The sequence below is a fragment of the Setaria italica genome, chromosome III, assembly GCF_000263155.2.
Source record: "Setaria italica strain Yugu1 chromosome III, Setaria_italica_v2.0, whole genome shotgun sequence".
NCBI lineage: Eukaryota > Viridiplantae > Streptophyta > Magnoliopsida > Poales > Poaceae > Setaria > Setaria italica.
This window is the reverse complement of record NC_028452.1, coordinates 45,217,529-45,241,533: the sequence shown is the minus strand read 5'-3', so window position 1 is coordinate 45,241,533 and position 24,005 is coordinate 45,217,529. Positions and strand designations below refer to the sequence as shown.

Sequence of the window (24,005 nt, the reverse complement as noted above, 5' to 3'; positions counted from 1 at the left end):
CATCATATCAAAGGGTCTTTAAGGTCCAACTTATCTTTCTTTATTAATTGAAATGTGAGCTAGTACAGTAAATATTCAACGACTGAGTGATCTTTACATTCGTGATAAATCTGACCATACAAATTGGCAACCAGGTGTCTCAATTTCATGACAGGGAATTTCGCAATAGACTGAGCAGCCAGGTGAACCAAGAATACTAATTGGTTAATGAATCTTTGTTCTCTGTCCTCTGTGTGACCAATGTCATCTGCCTCGTAGTCATTTTGCTTGTGACCTACTTATACACAAACAGACTGAAATCGGACCGTGAAAACAACATATTGAAACATGTGGGCATCTAAACAATAGTACAACTTTTTATGCACTGACTACTAATTCCTGGCGTCTTAATCAGAAGCAGACCATAGTGAGCTCGTCGCAATCTCTGTTAGTGTATTCGTTCCTGAAGTTTGCTTGTGACCTCGTTGTACTCACTGCCGCCCGAGCCTGCAATAGAACATGATAACAATGTCACATGTGGATAGACAAGCTTCTGTGTAATTGTAAATAATGAAATATAGGTGCAGAAACTTTGCTACATTCCAATTGAAGTGAGCGAATCCTTTAACCACAATCATTTATCGCTTCTGAGACGAAAATAAAAACCCAAATATTTTTGCTAAAGCTAAGAAGACCCAGAACAGTTGCACCTAACTGTGGTTAAGGAAACACAGCATCGACTTGTTCAGCAGAAACTGTATAGATTGACTTATTATTAAGAGTAGTGCCAACCAAATCGAACAAAGCAACTGAGATTATTGGATGCCATCTCACTGCAAGGTGTCCTAACTCCTAAGCAAACAATTTATAAGCTGTAAAATCCAGGAACCTTAAATCTGTAACATCGGCTACCACATACATAGATATATCAATATTGAAAGGCATGCCTAAAATTCAATACGTGCAAATTTAAGAATACCGGATACTGACAGGATTCTAGAAAATTAATCAACGGCTAGTTCATATAACAACTACGGAAGTGGCACTCTGGTCTGCCCTCTACTACATAACTTTAACTAGTAATCAATTTAAAAAATATGTATATTAATATCAAGAAGAAAAAGTTTGCAGGACCCATCTCATGCAAGAGCTAAAACAAAATGAATGGGAGTTGAAGAATAGAATGGGGAAAATGGGTAATCAGATCAAAGCTGCATGCAGGAACCTAATCTCAGCACATGGAAGTTTCTCAAGAGATGGTCCTGGCGCTCAACACCTGCACAAAGGATGCTCCAAAGGTTGTGTTTGGGTTGGAGCCAGCAGAGGTTGGGGAATTCACGTCACAATGTTGGCCTTCTGCTCGCCACCTACAGCTTGTCAGTAAGAATGGGCTCGGCAGTAGGACCCATCCTGTCATCACTGGAAAAACAACAACCCACAACGCAGGGGCTAAAAAAAGAAGCCAATCGAGCATACCATAATCATTTCAGATAAAAAAAAGGCATATTGATCAGGAAAACTCAAGAACCACAATGTTTCAAGTGCAAAGCTTCAAAAACATCTGGAATGATTAACAAAGTACATTGATCCAAATATATTAACTCATACACCTAGCAGCAAATTTGGATTGACAAATAAGATCAGCATCTCTTGGATGAAATGAATGCATATCAACCAGTAGGAAGCATGCACATCTGAACATTTACATCACTGAATGAAAACAATTCGCATATCTAAATTTTGAACAGGAACTCATCTAGACATATTCACAAATAAAACTAATCAATTCATTTATAAGAGAAAAAGGAAATTAATAAAGCTATAATAAAGTAAGGGCTAAGTTTGCAAGAATATGTCAAGATGAGTTCGGGATCAAAGAGGGCCCCTGAGATTTGGAAAGTTTATTGAAGATCAATCTTATCCCAAAGCTAACGACGTGCCAGGCCCACATGCAAGTAAAATAAGACTCTAGGGCACCTAAGAAGACTAGGGGACGAAGGAGGGCGCGAGAGGCCACAAGGAAGGGCCAGGCCGATCGGCCTGCATCCCCCCTAGGCCGATCAGTCTAGGGCTTTCCTTGCTCCTCTCGCCTTCCAATTTCTGCCACGCGGTCTCCAGACTATAAATACCCTGATATTTCATCGAGCATGCATATCCATCCACCAGAACTCGATGAATAGAGGGACACACACCAGACTACCAGAGGGAGCTGAGGGCATCAAGGTTTATGTGCACACGATGGTGATATCAATCTAATCTTGTGCTTACTTTGATCTACCATGATGCATGTTTGTTCTCATATGTTTAGCTAACATATTTTCTTAGTAGGAATAGATGTAATCATGGTGATTAGTCTATGTCTTGAGGATTCATCTTAGTAGTGTGTAGTAAGTCGGTGTGATTACCCTTACGTGGTGACAGCATGTGGGAGGGAAAAGGCCGAACAATTGCGTAATGTTGAGTAGGATTGATGGTGAGTATTGTGGGAGTTGTTTGAGGTAAAGATTTGGGAAACCGAAGGCGTTAACACGCACCTTGCAGTGATGACCACAAGAAAGTAGGCCACTTGCGAGCCGCCTTTCTGAGAGATGACTCTTTACCAAAGTTCTACATAGATTGGTTACCACTTTGGCTGAAACTACAAGAAGAAGATAATAGGCTCATACTACCTTTGGTTGTGTTACCTCATATATATGGATTTGATCTGTTTACCCTGTCTATAATACTATGTCACGATTGGGTTCACCTTTACATGCAATTTATGCTTCATGATAGGATTAGATCCGTTTAGCTAGATAGTGGACCCTAGTTAGTTCACTATTGATCCACGGATTGATAAACCTTGGATGGAATACTCTAAGAGAAAAGCTATGATGATCCGTGCGCTTGCAGTTCACAAATTGGCGTGCTAACTGATGTCAACAAAGTTGATGATCCCGTCTTTCTTGTCACAATCAAAGATAGTCCTACCCAATCTGCAATTGAGGTTAAGGAAGAAGAGTCTCAGTTGATGGAGGATCCACCGATACAACCAACCACCATTGTCGAGGAGTTTGTTCTAGTAGAGGATGCATCTGATGATGAGGAAGCTATCTCAGATGTGCATGAGACAGTTGAGGATCCCATCTTTCTCACAATCGAACATGGTCCTATCCAATCTGTAGTTGAGGTCAAGGAAGAAGAGTATCGGCTGACAGAGGATCCATTGATTCAACCAACCACCATAGCTAGGGAGAGTGAGGAACTTGTATGCCTTCCCATTTATCCCTCTTCACCCCACCACGACAACAAGATGCCAACGTAAGTCCTACGATATATCGTTGCTTCGTCGAAGTGCTCAGCTCGCCTAGCGTGGTGTGTTAAAGGATTTGGGCATTATTGCAAATGATGGGAAACTCAATGATGATGCAATTCAAGACTGTGTAGATCGTCTCACGGAATTGTTGCCATCGGACCTCCTTTGGCAACTTATGACTTTGAAAGGTTGTGCCTTTTCGGACTTTGTGGTGGAGATTTCTTTGCTTCTTCGTTAGGTATTTGTCTTCACTGAGGATGTTGTGTTGCTGTTGCTTTTGTTGTGAGTATAGTTGTTAGTAGAGGTGTCACATTTGGTCAGTGTAGTTTTGATGGAGTTGTCCTAGTGGTCGTTGTAGCTAATGTTTTCGTTGTTAACTCCTTCCAGGGTTGTTGTTTGCCTAGTTTGGGCCTCCTTTATCAATATAATCGGCAGCTCTCCTACTCGATTCATTTCAAAAAGATAATAACCTTTTATGTTACCGGTTCCGAGGTAATCCTAGGGTAAGAATCTGTAAGAGAGTGTGTATGGATAGAAAAAAAATTGATTGCCTACCACGTCACATAAAATGAGCTATATGAATTCCACATCACCAAAAATCAGCGACGTGGCTTCCATGTTATTAGAAAGTGAAAAAGTGAAAGTGATGTAATAGAATAGTTCATTGATTGAAGGGGTACTATTACACATATATACAAGCCCAAAGGGCATGAAGGTGTCCGTTCGGGAAGGACATGCCCCTTCCCGAATGGCCCCTTCGAAGACTTGTCATTAGCGGTTGCTAATGACATCATTAACTAATAATTAAGTAATTGAGTAATTGATCACTAATAATTGTGTTTCACAACACTCCCCCTTGATCAATTGCTTCTTGTAATCTTGTATGGATAACTCCTTAAAAACCCTATGGGAAAAATATAGGAGTAGTGCAGATATGTCAAGGAAAAACTCCTTAGGGAAAATATAGGAGAAAATGTTATATGACATATATGATTGCTTTTTAATGCATATTGCCTCATTAAAAACCTATATATGACAAAACCTTGATAGGAAAAACTCATTATGAAAAGAGTGCAATATTCATAATCAGAAGATTATGTATAGGTTGTATCAAGGAATGATTTCCCCTGATGCTTGCAAATCTTTGAGTCATGTCATACCTATTCCAAAAACATATTTCTTGAATAACGATGTTGGTAAGGACTTTGTGAATAAATCTGCAAGATTATCACATGATTTGGTTTGCAAGATTTCTATCTCACCATTTTTATGTAATTCGTGAGTATAGAATAATTTAGGAGCAATGTGTTTTGTAATATTGCTCTTTATATAACATGTATTCATTTGTGCAATACAAGCAGAATTAGGGTTCGTGATCGAACCTATACCACATGACTGTTGTATGTGATTAATCATTCTGCGAAGCCATACGCATTCACATGAAGCTTCAAATAATGCAATTATTTCAGAATGATTTGTGGATGTGGCTACAAGAGTCTATTTTGATGACTTTCATGATATAGCCATTCCACCATGTAAAAATACAAACCTTGTTTGAGATCTAGTATTATGGGGATAAGATAAATAGCCAGCATCTGTATATCCAACAATAGTTTTGTCTCGTCCAAATTTATAAAATAGGCCAAGATTTATTGTGCCTTGGAGATATCTGAAGATATTCTTAACTCCCGCCCAATGGCATTTTGTTGGAGTAGAGCTATGTCTAGCTAGTAAGTTTACCACAATTGTAATATCAGGCTTTGTGCAATTTGCGATATATATTAGCGCTCCAACGGCACTGAGATACGGAACTTCTGGTCCCAATAACTCTTCATCTTTATCCTTTGGTCTGAATTGATCTTTATCAATATCAAGAGATCGAATGACCATAGGTGTTTTGGATGTATATGATTTATCCATATTGAATTTCTGCAGAACTTTCTGGATATATGCAGACTGATGTATTAAAATTCCTGTTGGGAGATGCTCAAGCTGTAAGCCTAAGAAAAATTTGGTTTGACCCAAATCTTTCATTTCAAATTCCGTCTTATGATGGTTGCGTGCTTCATTTATATCTTGTGTATTCTTAATGATATTAAGATCATCAACATACAAAGATATAATTCAAAATCCAGTTAAGGATTTCTTAATGAATAAACATGGGCAATCATCATTATTGGAAAAAAAAACTTCTTTAGAAGGAATTCCTTTATTCGGTTGTACCACATTCCCGATTGTTTTAAGCCATATAATGACTTTTGAAGTTTTACACAATACATGTTGCGAGAATGATTCTTGTACGGAATATCAAGTCCTTTAGGAACTTTCATGTACATATCCGAATCTAGTGACCCATAAAGATATGTTGTCACTACATCCATGAGATGCATGGATAGACCTTTTTGTACTGCCAATGATATGAGATATCGGAATGTTATACCACTCATAACTGGAGAATATGTTTCATCAAAATCGATGTCGGGTCTTTGCGTGAACTCTTGTTCTGCAATCCTCGCTTTGTATCTCACCACCTCGTTATTTTCATTCCTTTTACGGACCAAAATCCATTTTGATCCCACAGGAAAAATATGACGAGGAGTAGGTATCGCTGCGGAGAATACCTCTCATTTTTTGAGCGAGCGCAATTCTGCCTCAATTGCTTCCTTCCATTTGATCTAGTTGGAGCGCTTGATGCACTCTGCCATGGACTTAGGTTCTGGATCAGGTTGAAAGTCACTTGCAATCTTGGAGGTGAAATAAATGTCAACATTTGTAGTCTTTCTATTGAATAATTCTCCAAAATCAATATAGTTGATGGAAATTTCATTTACCCCTTGTGACTCATCATGATTTCCCATAATAATAGAGTAAGGGTCTTCCAATATCCCAGCACTTATATTATTGTGTGCACTTGTGCTGGGTATGTGATGTATCTGTTGAACATCCACATTATTTGGATTTACAATATCCAATTGGTGTCTATCAACTTGATGTTGATTTGCATTTACCGCTTTGGAAGTTACCTTCCTTGGTTTCCGTGGAGGCTTTTGTACAGCCTTATCCTTTGTAACAGTACCTCTCCCCCTCTTATTTTGCTTTGGGAGATCTTGAGTAGGAATTGCTACTCCTTTTGGTACATTAACATCAGGATTATATAATTTTGTGACACCTTTGTAGTTGGTAAATGCCTCTAGCAGATTATTTGCAATGTTCTGCAAATGAATAATCATTTGAACTTCATGTTCAGATTTTGTAGTACGTGGATCAAAGGACTGAATACCAGTAGCATTCCAATTTATTTCCTTACATTTTGTTTGGTACGTAGTGTCTCCCCCTAATGCCGGAAAATTGTCCTCATCAAAGATGCAATCAGCGTGCCGGGCTGTGAATAAGTCCCCTATAAGGGGCTCGAGGTACTTTATGATTGACGTTGATTTGTACCCCACGTATATCCCCAATTTTCCATGGGGGCCCATTGATGTACGTTGCGGTGGTGAAATCGGTACATATACAGCGCAACCGAATTTTCGCAAATGGGAAATACATGGTTGATTCCCACATACTAACTGCAACGGGGAAACCGTATTGCATGCAGTAGGTCTTATTTGAATCAAATCAGCAGTGTGTAAGACCATATGACCCCAACATGATGTTGGTAAATTGCAATTTTGCAGTAATGGTGTAGCAATTAATAACTCTCTTGATAAGAGATTCGGCTAATCCATTTTGTGTATGTACATAAGGAACAGAATGTTCCACATTAATGCCTAGAACCATACAATAGTCATTGAAGGCATGTGAGGAAAACTCGGCGGCATTGTCCATCCTGATGGATTTGATAGCATATTCAGGATAATGTGCTCTTAATTTGATAATTTGAGCAATGAACCTTGCAAAAGCATGGTTTCTTATTGACAGTAAACATACATGTAACCATCTAGTAGATGCATCAATAAGTACCATGAAGTACCTAAATGGTCTAGTTAATGGATGAATAGGACCACAAATATCTCCTTGAATGTATTCAAGAAATTGTAGTGGTTCAGCCTTAATTTTAAGATAAGAGGGTCTTAAAATTAATTTTCCCATGGCACATGCGGTGCTCACAAAGTCTGAAGGCTTGGGAAATTTTGAAGTGTTCAATTTGCGACCAATTGAATTGCTGATAATTTTTCTCATCATCCCAATTCTGGGATGACCAAGGCGATCATGCCAAAAACCTTGAAGACATCATGATTTTGAAATATTATCTTGTATGCAATATGTTGTACGGGTTTGATGTATGTGTAATACAATCTTGTTGATAGGAAAAGAATTTTCTCAAGCATTTGCTTGTTATATCCATCATTTTTAGTGATGAATATATATTCATCTTTGTTGTCACTATGTGTTTCCACATGGAAACTATTGCAACGGATATCTTGTAATTCAATAGGGTACGAGTTGAATCAGGATATAGGAGTGCATCCTCAATTACTATTTGAGTACCATAGGGAGAATTATTGTGGCCCGACTGGAACCAACAATCATAGCATCGCGACCCGCGATAGTTGTGACATTTCCTTTACTCCTTTTGAGAGTTTGGAAATATTTAATTTCCTTTAGTATGGTGTTGGTGGTGCAACTATCCAGGAAACAAATTTCTTCCTCCATTTGGATTGTCCCCATAGGATAATCTAAATTGGTAAAATCAAAATTAAGACTTTGACTCATAGATTATATATATACATACTTTATTTAAATAAGTATCATATGTCTTACAATACTTATGATAATAAATATTTACAACACAATATTACATAAATATGGCTTATAGAACTAAGTTCTTTTGGGGAGCATGAAGACTAATTCTTGTCTCCAAACATATTGTTGGATTGAAAATCCACGAGCATGTCGTCGGTGCTGTCCACGAGCATGTTGTCAGTGCTAAATAAGTCATCCAACTGCGGTGGGATCTGCTCATTGTTATGTTTCGCGGGAACATCTTTGGAGCAACTAGCGTCAGTAGATTGAGTAGTGAATTGTGCTTCAAACTTATCCCCATGAACTTGCTTTCCAGCATATTTTTGGTATAAATCAACCAAATGCTTGGCAATGTGACACTTTCTAGTGGTGTGGTTGTGACAACCACACCTTTGACAAACTTGAGAGTTGTCATGATGAGTATGTTTCTTAAAAGTGACTTTGCCTTTGTTAGAATCTTTGCCTTTTTGGTAATTCTGCTTCTTCCATTTTCACTTGAAATCCTTTTTGAATTTCTTGCCACCAAACTGTTTGTTATTATTCTGAGCATTGAAGTGAACTTCAGGCAGAGGTGCTGCACCCACGGGACGCAATTGATGGTTCTTTGTTAAGAGCTCATCATGTTTTTCTGCTTGAAGTAAATAATATATTAAGTTAGAATATTTGGTGTAGTTGTGGCAGTGGTATTGCTGTTGCAATATCCTATTTGCAGGGAGAAATGTAGGCAAAGTCTTTTCAATCATTTCTACATCATCGAAAGGTTGGTTACAGAAATGAAGCTTGGAACAAATCTTGTGAACTATAGAATTGTATTCTGTAATAAATTTGAAATCCATAACTTGGAGTAGAGACCACTCGCGTCTTGCTTTTGACAAAATTATACTTTGCTGATGATTATAACGCTCTTTGAGTGAATCCCAAAGTTTCTTAGGATTATCTTCCATGATGTATTCATTTTTTAGATCTGGATGAAAATGATGCCTTACAAAGTGCAATGAAACCTTTTGCTGTAAGCACTATTTTTACACCCATAGCCCAAGTTGATTCTGAACTTGTCTACTTTAGGAATGTGAGCTTGTGGATTAGGTTCATTGAGTGTTCCAATGAAACCTTTTGCTGTAAGCACTATTTTTACACCCATAGCCCAAGTTAGATAGTTGCTACCATCTGCTGCAAATTCAATGAAATCTTTGTTGATTAAATGAGCCATTTTCCTACATGAGAGAACCATGTATAGGATTAATTTACTGAGGTAAATTTGTGTTGTAAAGTGAGCAAAATAGTGAATGTAAGATGATTCTTACAATAAAAATTAAGGTATAGGATATTTTAATTCCTGTAGGAATAAATGACTTGATAGTTATATTTAATGTTATCCATTTATGTTAAAATTGGATACAAGGTAATCATCAAAAAGATGTAGACCTCTCAGTGATGAGCAAAAGCTACCTAAAAGCACGATCTGTGGTCAGATAAATTTGTAGAAAAAAACTTATCGCAGCCGGTGCCTAGGTCACATTTCTTTGTATTTTCCAAAGTCATATGTATAGGCCTTAATTTTAATTTTGGTTTATGTTCTACTTGATGTAGAATATTGATTAAGTATTAATCATGCAAACAAAAATAAATTGCATATGTAAAGATTGTTCTAACACCAATGAAAGATCTGCGGATCATGATGATGCTCAATTACTGTGGTAAAGTTGGCATCTTATTACATGAGTGCTAATACCTGATGGTATATCTAACAATGTGCATGACAACACATATTTATAAAACAATCCAGGGGTTAAAACATAAACTTGTAGAATAGAATATTCTAAATATGTAAATAAAGGTAAGCCTAGGGGCTATCTCGTAAAACTGAAGAGGTAAGATGGCTTGGTCCGGCTCGGGCTCGGCTCGTGGCAGCCCACTAGCCTACGGGGTGTGCAGACCGCACCACCGGTCTAGCCTGCGAGCCTACTCCGGACGTGTGGCGAGCTAGGCGGCCCAAGTGGTCCATCTAGGCACAGCCCGTATAAAAGGGTGGAGGAACCGGTTAGGGTTCCCAATCCCTAACCGTGCCTTCCCTTGAGCCGCCGCTGCCGGCTAGCCGCGCCTAGGGATGGCAACAGATCGGTTTCGGGACGGATATCCGCGGGTTTTGGGTCCGCGGGTCTCGGTTTCGGTTCCTAGTTTTCGCCTGCAGTTTTTCGGATTCGGATACCCCAAATACCGCGGGTTTGGGGTGGGTTTTTAAAAGCACCCGCGGCCCTCCATCAGGGCCCCGAAACAATTCGGCCCACTAAAAGCCCGCTAACAAACCCTAGGTATATAACATTCTTATCCACACTTCCCACCAGGCAGCACCCCCCAGCCGCACAGCCACACCCCACCCCGCCGCCTCCAACCTCCCAGTCCCGCACGCGACCGGCGTCCCACTCCCACAAGGCATGGCAGCACACCCGGATCGCCTGCACCCCGCCGCCGTGCACCGTCCCAGCGCGTTGCACGCCCCATCGCCTCCCACACGCGTGATGCGTCCCGCGAGGCCGCGCCCCACCGCTATCCCGCGTGGCTGGACCCCGCCACCGTGCGCCATCCCAGCATCCCGCCACCATGCTGATGTAGTAGAACCAAAGGCAAGTCTCTCTCTGCTTTGAACCTCTCTGGAGTTGACAATGGCGAATCTTGATGGCGACTCGTGAAATGTAAGTGATGTAGCTTGGTTTTTTTTCTCTGCATGGGACTCGTTCTATGCTAGACCCACCATTGTCTCTGGATTCTAGAGATGAACTAGCAGTAATAAAATCTGCAGCAGCTAAGTTTTTCATGTTGATGGGATCTGAGTGCAGGATTGAACTAGTGAAGGATGATCGATCATGCACGTTGGGTGAGATTCAGATGCCGCGCAATCTGGAATCGGAGTTGTTTCCTTAGAGGCCACTCACTAGAATCTGGAATCGAAACTCCCCTCTAAATTTCGTTCTTCCGACCTTTGGCAAGTCAATTAAACAGTTGCCTTAGATGATTTTCAGTAGGATATGAAAACAAGTCTGAAGCACCTATGGAGTAGCATAACATAACATCGAACCTTATGTTCCCTGAAAGCATAGTAATGGATTTAATTCTCTCTTTTTTTTCAGTTCCAATAGCCATTGGCCAATAGTCAAATAACATTCAGATTTGTGTTCTACAACATAGCCACGTAACTAACTAATTTTGTACTGACTAACTGTACTGTTCATGTTTGGGTTTTGGTTAATCGTCAGTTTTCGGGATCCGCGGGTTTTGGTTTCAAGGATGGATTTTCACCCGAATCGGTTTTCGGGTCAGATTCAGGTTTTAGGTTCGGGTTTCGATTTTGGGTGCCCAGGCACTCCACCCCATCCGAACCCGCCCCGTTGCCATCCTTAGCCGCACCCGCCATTGGCCGCTGCGTCGCCGATCGTTGCTGGTGCCGATGCCACCCCACACCTCTGCCTCCATTGCAACACCCCCCTTCCCCTAGTCGTCGGCCTCCCGTCAACCGATCGTTCAGCTCTTGGAGGAGAGCCCCAGCGCGGCGAGGCTCTAAGTGCCACGTTGAATGCCCAATTGGCGGTCAATGGCCGCAATGTGGCCGAGGGGGCTCGGTTGACGGGCGCCACCACTTGGCTCATCGCAGAGGACGTGGGCGAGGGGCCACCATCGTCTTTGAAGAACGGCGGCACACCCGGCGAGCCACCATGGTCCCAATGGTGAAGCTCGGGTCGGCGGGTATGGTACTCCCAGTGAGGCTGGAGGTCATGGTGGCAGTGGGGAAGGAGGTGATAGCGGCGTGGCAGCCACCGTTGGTAGAGGGATCGGGCTAAGGACTGAAGCCAGCGATGCCAACTGCCGCCGGTGACTTGAGGTCTTGGATGACCCGTTGCCTTCCATGGTGCTCCCTGGGTGACAGATGCGCAACACCAGAGGACGGCGAGGTGGCTCCTCCAGTGGTATGGGTGTCGACTGATGAGGCACCGCCAATGGTGAGCCTTGTCCAATGGATACAATGTCGGCGGTGTACGGTGGTGTAGCCGTACATGTGCGCTCGGAGGAGGCACTGGTGGAACTGCTTGTGGCCATTGGCACCTGGCATGTTGCAGGCCGTGAGGGGCCAGGCCGCTGGCCTGAACTTAGTGGTGGAGTATGGCGAGGACTGCGTCGCTGAGGTGACCAGCGTCCCCATCCAATGAAGCCACGGCGTCCTCGGTCACCACGGAAGCGGCGACCACGACGACCGCGACGTCCTACAGGACGGCAGCCATGGCGTGCAAAGAAATTGTTGCCTCTGTTGCAGAAGCAAAACCTTGGGCATCTGCCATGATTCCAGCGTCGGCCACCGAGAGGAAGAACAAGGAAACCGTTTTCTATGGCAATGAAGTGTAAGTGTCCAAAATCCATCTTACCCTCTGGTGGTGAGGCTCTCTGGCCTCTGTCCATCTTCTTGCGCTCAGTGTGGAACAAAGTGCGTGATAACGTGTTAGAAAGTGAAAAGGTGAAAGTGATGTAATAGCATAGTTCATCGATTGAAGTGGTACCGTTACATATACATACATACATATATATATATATATATATATATATATATATATATATATATATATATATATATATATATATATATATACAAGCCCAAAGGGCATGAAGGTGTCCGTTCTGGAAGGACATGCCCCTTCCCGAATAGCCCCTTCGGTGACTTGTCATTAGCAGTTGCTAATGATATCATTAACTAATAATTAAATAATTAGAGTAATTGATCACTAATAACTGTGTTTCACAACACATGTCACCCTAAACAGGCATCTCTCTATTTCCGAGAAGAAGCAAAATATGCATTCGCAAAGAGCCAATCATTCTTATCATTCCAATCAAAATTGCAAAATTACACAACAACTAAACAAGTTAGGCCCCCTTTGGTAGGGCTTCGGCTGCGGCCTCTCCACCAGCAGAAGCCGAAGCCCTACCAAACGGTAGTAGGGCAAACGGCTTCATTCAAGAGGCCCCTGAAAATGCGCTGAGAGGAGCCAGAAGGAGTTGCGGGAGCCAAAAAAAACCAGCTCCCTGCGGCTCCTCCCCGTCTGCGGGACCAAAGCCCCAAGTTTGCCCCTAAGCGGCCACGCGAGGCAGCAGCAGAGGACGACGGGTGGTGGAGAAGGTGGGGATGAAGGAAGGCAGTTGTGTGGGGTGGAGGAAGACTGCGGTGCTGATGCGTAGGCGCCCGACGGCGGTGGGTGCCTAGGCGGCGGCAGAAACAGCTAGGAGTAGGAAGCGGGGGAGGAGGAGGAGGCGGTGGGCGGCGCCAGCACGACGCAGCTCAAGGGCGTGGGGTGGTGGAGCCGGTGGCGGCCGCCGGTAGGCATTGAGGTGAGGGGTGGAGGCGGCCGCCTGCGGGTGCTGGGGCGCGCGGTGGAGGTGGCCGGCGACGGGCGCTGGGGCGCGCGGTGGAGGCGGGCGCTAAGGCGAGCATTGGGGCGCGGGGGCGGAGGACTGGAGGAGAGGCGCAGCAGATAAGGAAGAAAGAGAACGCACGAGGAAAGAGAAGAGAAAAAAAAGAAATGGGAAGAGAAGAGGGAAAAATAAAAAATAAAAAGATAAGGGTATTATAGACATTTCATTATTTTTATCTATGTTATTGTAACGACCTTGGTTAATCAGCCGAGTTAATCTTAACCCGAGTCCCTAATCCCGCTGACTCAGCTTTTCCTGAGCTTGAGCACCTAAGGTCCGGTTCTGAGCCCCGACCCCGGGAAACCCAAACCAAAACCCCGGTTCTTTCTAAATCCCACAGGCAGTCTTCCTCCCAATCTTGGAGCTGTGGAGAAACCGAGACTAACTGGTGGACCCGCAATCTTTTCCCTGGCTCTCTCGAGATAGACGCGCCTAAGCAGCATGCGCCCGCTTCAGAGCTCCCCCGCCGCGTGGCTTAGTTTCTCCGACGCCCGCCGCCTCGCCCAGTCGCTGGCCGTGACAGGATGGATCAGCGCGCCCTCCTCCCCAATCGCAGCGGAAGCCCCCTGCAACCCTTTCTGCCTCGCCTCGTCTCGCTCGCGCCCTCGTCGGCTGCGCCAAGGTGCCCCGTCACCGCCGTGGCAGAGATTTTGCCACAGCTGTGTTAGACCGCCTCGCGACCCGCGCCCATCATCTCGCCGGATCCCCGGCTGCAAGCCCCGATGCCTTCCAGTTTTTCCGCCCCTCCACAGTCACGCCGCCCACGAGCTCACTCCACGACGATTCCACCCTCGCCAACCCCGACTCCGGCAGAGACAGGTCCTTTTCCGCCTCGCCAGTGATGTGCCCCGGCAAGCTGCTGTCTTGCGCTCGCTCGCGCTGCCGCTCACCCTGTCACTTCGCCTGCTGCCACCTCGCTGGCAGCGCCCTTCTTCCTGTCACACGCCAGTCAAATCCGCCGCTCGACGCGACCAGACCACGCTCGCCTCCGCCAAATCTAGATCCCGGCAAAGCCGCACCTACGCCAGCCTTGTCTCCAGTGCCCAATGACCAAAGACCCTATCTTCAAGGCTCTGTTCCGCCGCCCATCTCCGCTCAATCGCCGCCATGGCAGCGCACTCCATCCTTATCTTCCCGGTCTTCGTGCTGCTCAACCTCTCTCTCTCTCTTCCGTGCAGCTATAAAAAGGAATACTAGAGTCCCACCGGAGTTTCCTTTGTCATCGCTGTTTCGCCGCCCCTACTCTGAGCGCATTTGAGCACTACTGCTTGAGCTCTTGAGAAGTTCCCCTCTCGACTCAAACCTGCTCCTTCCCCAACCAACTAGCCGTCTGTTCCTCCGTGCTGTGCTAGAGCTTTCTTGTTGTCCACAAGAAGCGTCGCCGCCGGAGCACCGTTGAACATTGCCGCCGCCCAAACCTTAGAACCTTAGTCTTTTCACCCAAGTCTGTTACTTCCCGACCCCAAAGCTTCACCAATAGATCTGAAGGTAAGCTGCCGACCCCTTTCCGGTTCGCCCGACCTCTTTTCCGTCTCGCCCGACCCTGTCCGTTTTGCCAACCCTTATCCACCTCACCCGAGGGCTCGGCTGAATCTTTTCTTGACCCGAGGGTATCTGTGTAAAATATCAGGGACTTCTCTGTGTTAAGTCCGAGGACCCCGACACAGTTATTCCTTAAGTTTAAGGGTCAGATCATAAGCTTATCCCCATCCGACCCTTTTCCCCTGTTCCCCACCAACTAAAGTTGAACTTCCCCCACCTTTCCTGTAGCTTTGCTACATGTGTCTGAGCTTAAACTTGCAAGTGTTGTTGAATAACCGTCTAAGTGCTAACTCCTGCATTGCATTCGTGTAGAGTTACATCTCGCCGATGACACCTACGAGCTACATCCGGCGCGTGAAGACGGAGCTGTAGCAGAGCCGCCAATCCTAGAAGCCGAAGCCAAACCCGCGGAAGACCAGTTCACTTCCACTCCGCTTGAAAGCAAGCCCCGGAGCATGCACCCAACTTTCTAAACTTGCACATGCCTTCCTTCTCATGATTGTGCATTTACGTATAGGAATTGTTTGCAAACATAGATGCATGACATAGTTCCTTTGAGCTGAACACTAGTCTGTTGGGTCGAGTAGTGGCAATGCTTAATAGGACTCGGTAAAAGTCGAGTGATTTCCTGTCACTCGCGAGTTATAGGAGTTGGTTGCTCTTTTTCTGGTTACAACTATAAGGACAATGGACGGGGCAGGGTTTGGTGAACTCTTTTGGTGGTCGGCTGATCGCCTCGTTTGTTTATTGAATATGTTAAGGCCCGACAGTGGTGGTGTTCGTGATCAAGTTTTTGAAAGTACTAATCTCATACTCATTATGGGATGGGGAAGCCTAGTACCTGATTGAACCTAGACGTGAACGTTTCGATCCATTGTCTCTGGAACGAAGTTCCCCTGCGGCCGCACGTGGTGACAAGTGTGGTCACAGAACGGCAGAGGCCGGGTTTGTGGAACCTTGCACCAAGGGAAGTGGGTCCGACACAGATTAGGGGATTGATGGGGACGGCCGACACAGGAAGCGACCCTCGGTGGTGCGCGGATGTCATGAGGTTAGGTTCACCATGCATGGTTAAAGAACTCGAATCGATTCGTCTGCCTCTCACAGTATTAGACTGCTTGATCGCTATGTTACACTGAGTAATGAAGGAGTCTGATGATGACATGGTCTTGATGTTGAGCTTATATATATAAAGTTGGATCTATGCTTGCTTAGTATAAGTTGTCAATGTAGACTGGTTAATGAACTTAGAATCTGAACTAAAACATTGAAAGTAAGGATTTAACATAGTTATTTTTTGGCAAACCAAACCCCTCAGCCAAAGAGCCTTGCATGTCTAAAAGTGGTGAAGTAATTCTTCACCGGTCGGTTAAGTCTTGTTGAGCTTAGAAGCTCAGCCTTGTTGTGGCATCTTTTTTCAGGTGAAGTTGAAACTTCAGAGCTTGCTACTGGCACTTGGCCGCCCCAGCTTCCTCCTGGGTGGACGGTCGAGTGGGATCCTTCCTCGGACGGCGGGGAATGGGATCATTGATGCCCTGTCTGGCCTCACCAGGGACATCCGACCCCGGCGTTAGCTTCCGCTATGTTTTATCTTTTGTTGTCTTCTTTCAAACCTTGTAAAACTCTGATTTCAACCAGTGTATAATGAATTGCTAAACCAATTGTGGATCGGTTGTATTCTCTGGAACCACTCACCTTCGTGTGAGCTATGCTAACTCGGTCCTGTCAAGTGGTTAAATCGGATGAAATAAGACGGACTTCGAGTTACCTTGATTAGAGCATGAGGATCGCGTGTTAGTCAACTCAACCGTGCTTTAGTTAAGTTAATCCGAGGTGTTCCGCCATAGTTATACAGCTAGGAGAAGCTGTTTTTCCAAACGTTTTTCCATCCAGACAAGCCGAAGCCAAAAAAAAAAATTTCTTCACAGAAAAACCACACCCAAAGTCCTCCTAAACGAGCCCTTATCACGCTGTACTAGTAACAATTATGCATTTATGCTAGCCCACCCCCTAACCATGCGTCTTACCAGTCTTTTACACCCTTGACAACTTACCTGCTTCTTCCGTGTCGCTGCCCAGATCACGAGTTACGACAGCACCGCCCGTGGCGAGGGCTTGGCACCGGCGTCGAAGAGCGCCTCCATCTCCTCGAGGGTTCTCCCCTTGGTCTCCGGCAGGCACGCGTACACGAACACCCACGCCGCCGCGGAGAACGCCGCGAAGATGTAGAAGCTCCCGGCCATGCCGACCGCCTCGTACATGGAGATGAACGTCATCCCCACGACGGCGCTCATCACCCGGTTCACCGCCGTCCCGATCCCCGTCCCCTGTGCGCGCAGCCGCAGCGGCAGGATCTCCGACCCGTACATCCAGATCACCGGCCCGAACCCCAGCGAGAACGCCGCCATGAACGCCGTGGCCGCCGCGACGCACGTCGCCGCCGCCCACCACGAGGCCGCCGGCGGCGGCGGCGCGCGCATCGAGAGGCCCAGCACCAGGAGCGACGCGGCCATGCCGCCGGCGCTGGCGAGCAGCATGGGCCGGCGGCCGAGGCGGTCGGCGAGGAACAGCGGGACCACGATGGCCGCCGTCTTGACGGCGCCGAGGAGGACGGTAGCGCCGAGCACGGCGCGCTCCGAGGTGATCCCGACGTGGCTGAACACCCGCGGCGCGTACAACACCAGTGCCGCCACGCCGCAGGCCTGCTGGAACACCTGCAGGCCGACGATGGCGAGCATCACGCGGCGGACGGCCGGCGTCGGGCGGAGGAGGATCTCGCGCCACACGCCCGTCGACGACGACTTGCCACCGCCGGAGACGGCGGCGTTCTTGGACGCCTCCCGGACTGAGGTCACGATCTCCTGGAGGCGGCGGTCGGCGACGGCGGCGTCCCCCGCGGTGCGCGCGAGCACGCGGCGGGCCTCGTCGGGGTGGCCGTGGAGGACGAGCCAGCGCGGGGTCTCCGGCATGGCGAGCACCGCGGCCGCCGCGAGGAAGAGCGGCGGGACGGCGCCGATGCCGATCATGAGACGCCAGTTGAGCGTCGTGGGGAGGCCCGCGAACGCGAAGTCGGCGATGTAGCTGAGCAGGATGCCCGAGTTGCCGGCGATCTGACGCGGCACGCGCAAGCACGTCAGAAATAAACAACAGTAAACAACATCATAAATATTGTCACAATTACAAGCGGCTGTAAAACTTGTTGTAGCATTTTACCATGCATCATGCAAGGTAAATCATTCTTGAACAAAAATCATCATGGTAAATTGAACATTAAAATCTGGTTTAATTAATGCTGTCAGTCAACTAACACTGTACCACAGGATCTGCAACTGCAAAAAAACAACTCAACCCGGCGTGCGCAACATCATGCACGTCCGATTTGGTTTCTCTCCATATAAAATTTATGGGCAAGTCGTAGATCCATCCAACCAACTTTTAATTTTAAATTTCATCGTGTTCTCTTGTTTTTCATTTGAAAAGACACGTACTGATCTAGTCATCAAGCTGACCTAATACTTAGGATTTCAGATCTTACCACTTCCACCTGATTTTCCTCTACCAACTTCCTAATTAGCAATCTGGACCACCGCATTTTCAAGAACGAAATAATGAACGGCAGCCATGCAAGCGCGTGCGCGCGGAGAAACGCCGCCGCCGCCGACGCCGACGTCGTACTCGTACCTCGGGGATGGAGGAGAGGAACCCACGCGAGCTCGCCGGCGCGATCTCGGCGATGTAGACGGGCGCGATGACGAGCCCGAACCCGCACGCGATGCCGGTGACGAGCTGCCCGGCCATGAGCGCGGCGTACCCGTCGGCGGCGGCGGTGACCGCGGACCCGGCGAGGAACAAGGCCGCGGAGATGGCGACGGCGCGGCGGCGGCCCGCGCGGTCGCAGGTCCAGCCCGCCGCCAGCGAGCCGACGAGGGAGTAGACGCTGGTGGCGCCGATGAGCACCTCCAGCTGCCCGTCCGTGACGCCCAGGTCCGCCTGCACGAACTTCTGCGCCCCGCTCATCACGCCGCGATCTGCGGTGGCGCGCGCGCGCGAAGCGAGGGAGACGTTGCAACCATTATTTCGATCCGTGGCAAGAAGCTAAGAAGAAGGAGGCGGCGGCGCTTACTGTAGCCGTAGATGATGGAGGTGAGGGAGGCGAGGAGGGTGCAGACGAGCGCGTACGCGTTGCCCTTGGAGTCCGCCGGCGCCGGCTCGCCGTCGGACAGCAGCGGCGACTCGAGGTCCTCCTCCTTCTTCATCGTGAGGTGCTAGTACTGTACCTTATTCCTCTCGATCGAGAGGTTGGCGCGCGCAACACACAGATCGACAGGTATATAAGCACAACGTGACACGGCACGGCGCGCTTGGTTGGCTCGCACGCGGGCGGCCAATGGAATTATCGTGGCGCGCGTGAGCCGACGCAACGAGAGGCTGGGCGCGGCGCGCCACGCACGGTCGCTAGCTCAGGTTTGCCACAGCCAGGCTGCCATCTTCTCCAACTATAGGTCTCCTCCCCCACACACATACACATACAAATTAAAATTAACCTTCTAAATTTCGGTCTGAATTATATATCATTTTATCTTTTTTTCAATATATATAGTTTTGATATATATATATATATATGTATTTGGACATAACGTATATCTTAGTTATATATTCCCTTTCATCCCAAATTACTATGGGTTTAGCTTTTCTATATACATAGCGTTTGCTACATATCTATACATACATATATCTAGTTCCATAGCAAAAGCTATGTATTTAGAAAATCCAAAATGAATAGTGATCTGGAATGGAGGAAGTAGCAAATAAAAGATATGAAAAAGTAAAAACGATCTATAGTTTAGAACGGAGAGAGTAGTGCTAAGACATTTTTTCATGCTATATATACATATGAACAAACTTGTTGGAATGTGATTTTTAACATACACGGACACAATGAACAAACTTGCTGGACACACCATGCTTATTTTACATGAGCCTGATTTGGTTCGGTTGCTTATTTTTAAGCACCCGTCACATCGAATGTTTAGATACTAATTAGGAATATTAAACGTAGACTATTTACAAAATCTATTACATAAGCGGAGGCTAAACGGCGAGACGAATCTATTAAGCCTAATTAGTCCATGATTTGACAATGTGTTGCTACAGTAAACATAATCGTATCCAGGAGCAACAGGCTTAATAGGTTCGTCTCCACCGTTTAGCCTCCGCTCAGGGGCGGAGCCAGGATTTGAAGTAAGGGGGGGCAATGAACAAAGCAATGTAGAACCGATAGCCACGTGAGCTGATTTTAGTCACATATAATGATATAATAATAGTATGTTTTATAAGTCTTAACCAAAATAAAATTACATATCTATCAATTTAAATTTAGCTCTTCGACTAGCAGCAAGATCATATGCTGTAATAATATCATCAGTACTGATTGATGCAGCCAATTCCTTCTCAATATAAATTACCAAACAATCTCGCAGAAATCCATCTCCCATTGTACATCTGAGACGTGTCTTCGCAAGTTTCATAGCTGAAAAGCATCTTTCGGTGGTTGCAGTTGATACTGGAAGAGTTAATACTAATCTTAATAACCTGTCCACCATAGGATAAGATGAATATTTTCCTGTTTTAAATAGTCCACTTGTTAGATCAGCAAGTGTTGATAATTCCTTTAGTTCTGGACTGTTGCATACATCAATTTGAAAATGTGGCAGCTGACACTCTAATTGAGCTCTTTCTTGACTTGAGAAATCAGCAGGATAATATTTTTCTACCAGAGTGCATATATTGTCTATGTTGAATGTGTCCAGCCTAGGATCCAAAGAAGCACAAAGGGACAAAAGCTCTGTCGCTTGAGAACTGAATCGATCTTCTAACTCTGCTAGCTGTTGATCAATTGCAACATTAAACACATCTACTTTGTAATGGTGAAAGGCTGTGGTGTTGTCGTTCTTGTTTCGAGATTTAGTCACATCAACATACCTACAAATGGGAAGATATGGATTGATTGATGAACAAGTGCAATTTAACAAAAGAATAAATAATTTGGGGGGAAAAACATACTTCTTACTCAGATCCGGAATATCAATTTCGTGCTTTCCACAAAATAATTTGACCTCCTCAAGAAGAGGTTCCCAACCATTATCTCGCAACTCACCAAGCAACACTTTTGTGGTAGAAACAGAATCCACCGCATTTAAGATATCAATGCTCTTCTTTTGGAGTGTCTGGCACAATACATCAGTGATCTTCATAATCTTTTCCATTAGGAGTAGAATAAACACAAAATCAAATGTGACAATGATTCGTAAGGCACCACTGGCATCTCCCCGAGAATACTTTGAAACTGAACGATCATTAGCAATGTTGCGTAGGACTGAAACTGTGGCACCAAACATCTTCTTTAAGCTTAGAATAGACCTATAGTGGGAACTCCATCTAGTGTCCCCTGGCCTTTGTAGGGAGGAAATCTGATTTGCCCCTCGTCCTGTGTCAAGCTCTCCCAATTCAATTTCATGGGCAATTTCCTCTGCTTGTTTTGCTAGCAACTCATCGTTGCGCTTAGGAGAAGTACTAACAACATTTATGATGAAATTTGCATGCTGAAAAAAATTGTGTACCTCATGTACCTCCCTTGATGCTGCTACGAGGGCCAACTGAAGCTGATGAGCCATGCAATGAATATAATATGCATATGGGCACTCATTGAGAATTAGAGCTTTCAATCCGTTCCACTCCCCTCTCATGTTACTGGCCCCATCGTAACCTTGACCTCTTATATCTTGTATGCTTAGGCCATTAGCTGAGAGGACAGCACAAATTGACTCTTTAAGTGTCAAAGCTGTAGTATCACTAACATGGATCAGATCAAGGAAACGCTCCTTTATAAGGCCTTCCTTGTTGACAAATCGGAGGACTATCGCCATTTGCTCTTTTTTGGACTCATCTCGAGCTTCATCAACCATTATGCAAAATTTGCTATTGCCAATTTCTTCTCTAATTGATTTCTGCACTTTTCGAGCAAGTATGCTTAGAATTTCCTTTTGGACATCAGGTGAAGTGTATTTTGCATTTTTGGGAGCATTTTCCAAAACAACCTCATTAACCTCCGTGTTATAGGAAGCCAAAAGCTTGACCATTTCAATAAAGTTACCTCTATTTATTGACTCTGGAGATTCATCATGGCCTCTAAAGGGACAACCTTGGAATGTCAACCACCTATAAGTACATAAAGAAAGCAAGTTAAATTTAAATACTGCACAAAGACATGAGAATTTGATCTTATTACCTAATGCAATCAATCGTAGTCGCAAGCCTTCGTCTTCCTTTTGCAACCATTATCTCTTTTTGTTTAACAATCACATTGTCAATTTGAGCCATTGTGTTCTTAAGATTATTAAAACACCGAACAGAATAATTGTGGGCTGAGCCGGCATCTCCCATATGTTTTAGAAAAGAACATTCATTTACTATGAATGTATCTGATCCAACTTTCCCAATTGGCTTCTTAGAAAATAAAAAACATGGCAGACAGTAAGCACGGTTTGTATGAGGTGAATATTCTAGCCAAGTAAATTGCTTGAACCAGTTACTCTGAAATCGACGACGATGAGCTAATTCACTAAGTGGGTACTCTGCCAACACAGGTTGATATGGACCCTCTGAAATATAAAATCTTCGAGCTTCATCTTGTTGATCCGCTGACAATTCCAATATCTGAACACGTTTACCAGGGTCTCTCTCAAATCTAGTAGCAATAACTGGTGGATGCTCGGCAACCTCGGCTTCGATTGGTTCAGTGGTAGCAGCAACATTACTCTGATTATTAGAATTTTGTACATGATCATTATGAGTTTCCCCTTCTAGATCAGGAGCACTTGAGCCAATCGGCTTAAAAAAACTATTGATAGTCTTTCTCTTCTTCATATTAATCATCTGTACGACTGTACGTGCATCATGAAACACATAAATAAAAAATACCTAAGATTTATAACCTAGAAAAATAAAGATAAGAGAAAACAAGCTGCGCAAACGAACCACAAATCCAGGAGACGCTGCTGCCTGCTACGCATCAGCGCATGGCTGGCCTCATCCTTGAATCCTTGGATTGATTCCTCGTCTTTTTTTTGACTGGCGGCGGCGGCGGCAGGAGAAGGAACAGAACAAACGGAGGAGCGACTGGACGACTCGGTATTGGCGTCTGCGTCTGGCGGCAGGAATAAAGGTGTATTTATTAATTGGGCCAGTGCCCAGGCGGCCAGGAGCCAGGCCCATGCCGCTTCCAACTCCAACTCCAACTCCTCGTGACTGCCACCGTGATAGATTGAAGTTGATATTTGACCAACCGGCCAGGCCACAGGGGGTGCCAGGTCCACTCCTGATGGGTGGTGCCCGACAGGGTCAGGGGGTGCCAGGCCCCCCCCTGCCCCCCCCTCCCTCCGCCACTGCCTCCGCTTATGTAATGGGTTTTGTAAATAGCCTACGTTTAATACTCCTAATTAGTATCTAAACATTTGATGTGACACTTGCAAAAAAATAAGCAAAGGAACCAAACGCCTCCGAAGTCACGAAGAGCTAGCAGCAGCCGACGGCCGCCCGAGGTTTTCTGCGGCGCAGGACCCTTGAGAGTGCAAGTGGGCCCCACCGGCCAATCATGGCATGGCCGGCGAGCATGCAGGTTCTGGCGGCACCGGCGCTGTACGACGCGCGCGCGGCCGTTGGCGCGGCCCCGGGCGCCGCCGCCGGCGTCCATGCATGGACCACCTCCGTCCCGGCGTAAATGAGCTCGGCAGCGACATGTTGTCCCATTCGCTTAGCATATATACTCCTATGGGGGTGTTTGGGAAACACCTGTTAAAGTTTAACACCTGTCACATCGGATGTTTGGATGCTAATTAGGAGTACTAAACATAAGCTAATTACAAAACTAATTGCACAGATGGAGTATAATTCGCGAGAGACGCATATTCCCTCGCGAGGCGATGGTACA

General features: G+C 45.7%; 2 protein-coding genes across 2 annotated transcripts; both read right to left on the bottom strand.

The window, feature by feature from the left end:
* Positions 1-16,834: 16,834 nt before the first annotated feature.
* LOC101755393 (polyol transporter 5) lies at positions 16,835-19,337 on the bottom strand. The gene is made up of 3 exons (XM_004962840.3): positions 19,140-19,337; positions 18,698-19,044; positions 16,835-18,126 (listed from the first exon to the last, which is right to left on the bottom strand). Exons 1-3 carry the CDS (start codon positions 19,270-19,272, stop codon positions 17,104-17,106), a joined length of 1,503 nt encoding a protein of 500 aa, XP_004962897.1. The 5' UTR covers positions 19,273-19,337; the 3' UTR covers positions 16,835-17,103.
* Positions 19,338-20,370: 1,033 nt separating this feature from the next.
* LOC111256774 (zinc finger MYM-type protein 1-like) lies at positions 20,371-23,440 on the bottom strand. The gene is made up of 3 exons (XM_022825306.1): positions 23,054-23,440; positions 20,989-22,234; positions 20,371-20,463 (listed from the first exon to the last, which is right to left on the bottom strand). The coding sequence occupies exons 1-3, from the start codon at positions 23,086-23,088 to the stop codon at positions 20,371-20,373; spliced, it is 1,374 nt and encodes a 457-aa protein (XP_022681041.1). The 5' UTR covers positions 23,089-23,440.
* Between the last annotated feature and the right edge of the window lie 565 nt (positions 23,441-24,005).

Bases quoted from the DNA above. Each gene is read 5' to 3' on its own strand.
- LOC101755393 (XM_004962840.3), bottom strand. From the start codon at position 19,272: ATGAAGAAGGAGGAGGACCTCGAGTCGCCGCTGCTGTCCGACGGCGAG. The intron at 19,045-19,139 runs GTAAGCGCCGCC...GCGCCACCGCAG, and splicing joins CTCCATCATCTACGGCTACA to ATCGCGGCGTGATGAGCGGG. The intron at 18,127-18,697 runs GTACGAGTACGA...GTGCCGCGTCAG, and splicing joins TCCTCTCCTCCATCCCCGAG to ATCGCCGGCAACTCGGGCAT.
- LOC111256774 (XM_022825306.1), bottom strand. From the start codon at position 23,088: ATGCGTAGCAGGCAGCAGCGTCTCCTGGATTTGTG. The intron at 22,235-23,053 runs GTTCGTTTGCGC...ATGTACTTATAG, and splicing joins CAGCGTCTCCTGGATTTGTG to GTGGTTGACATTCCAAGGTT. The intron at 20,464-20,988 runs GTGACTAAATCT...TATATTGAGAAG, and splicing joins CCATTTGTAGGTATGTTGAT to GAATTGGCTGCATCAATCAG.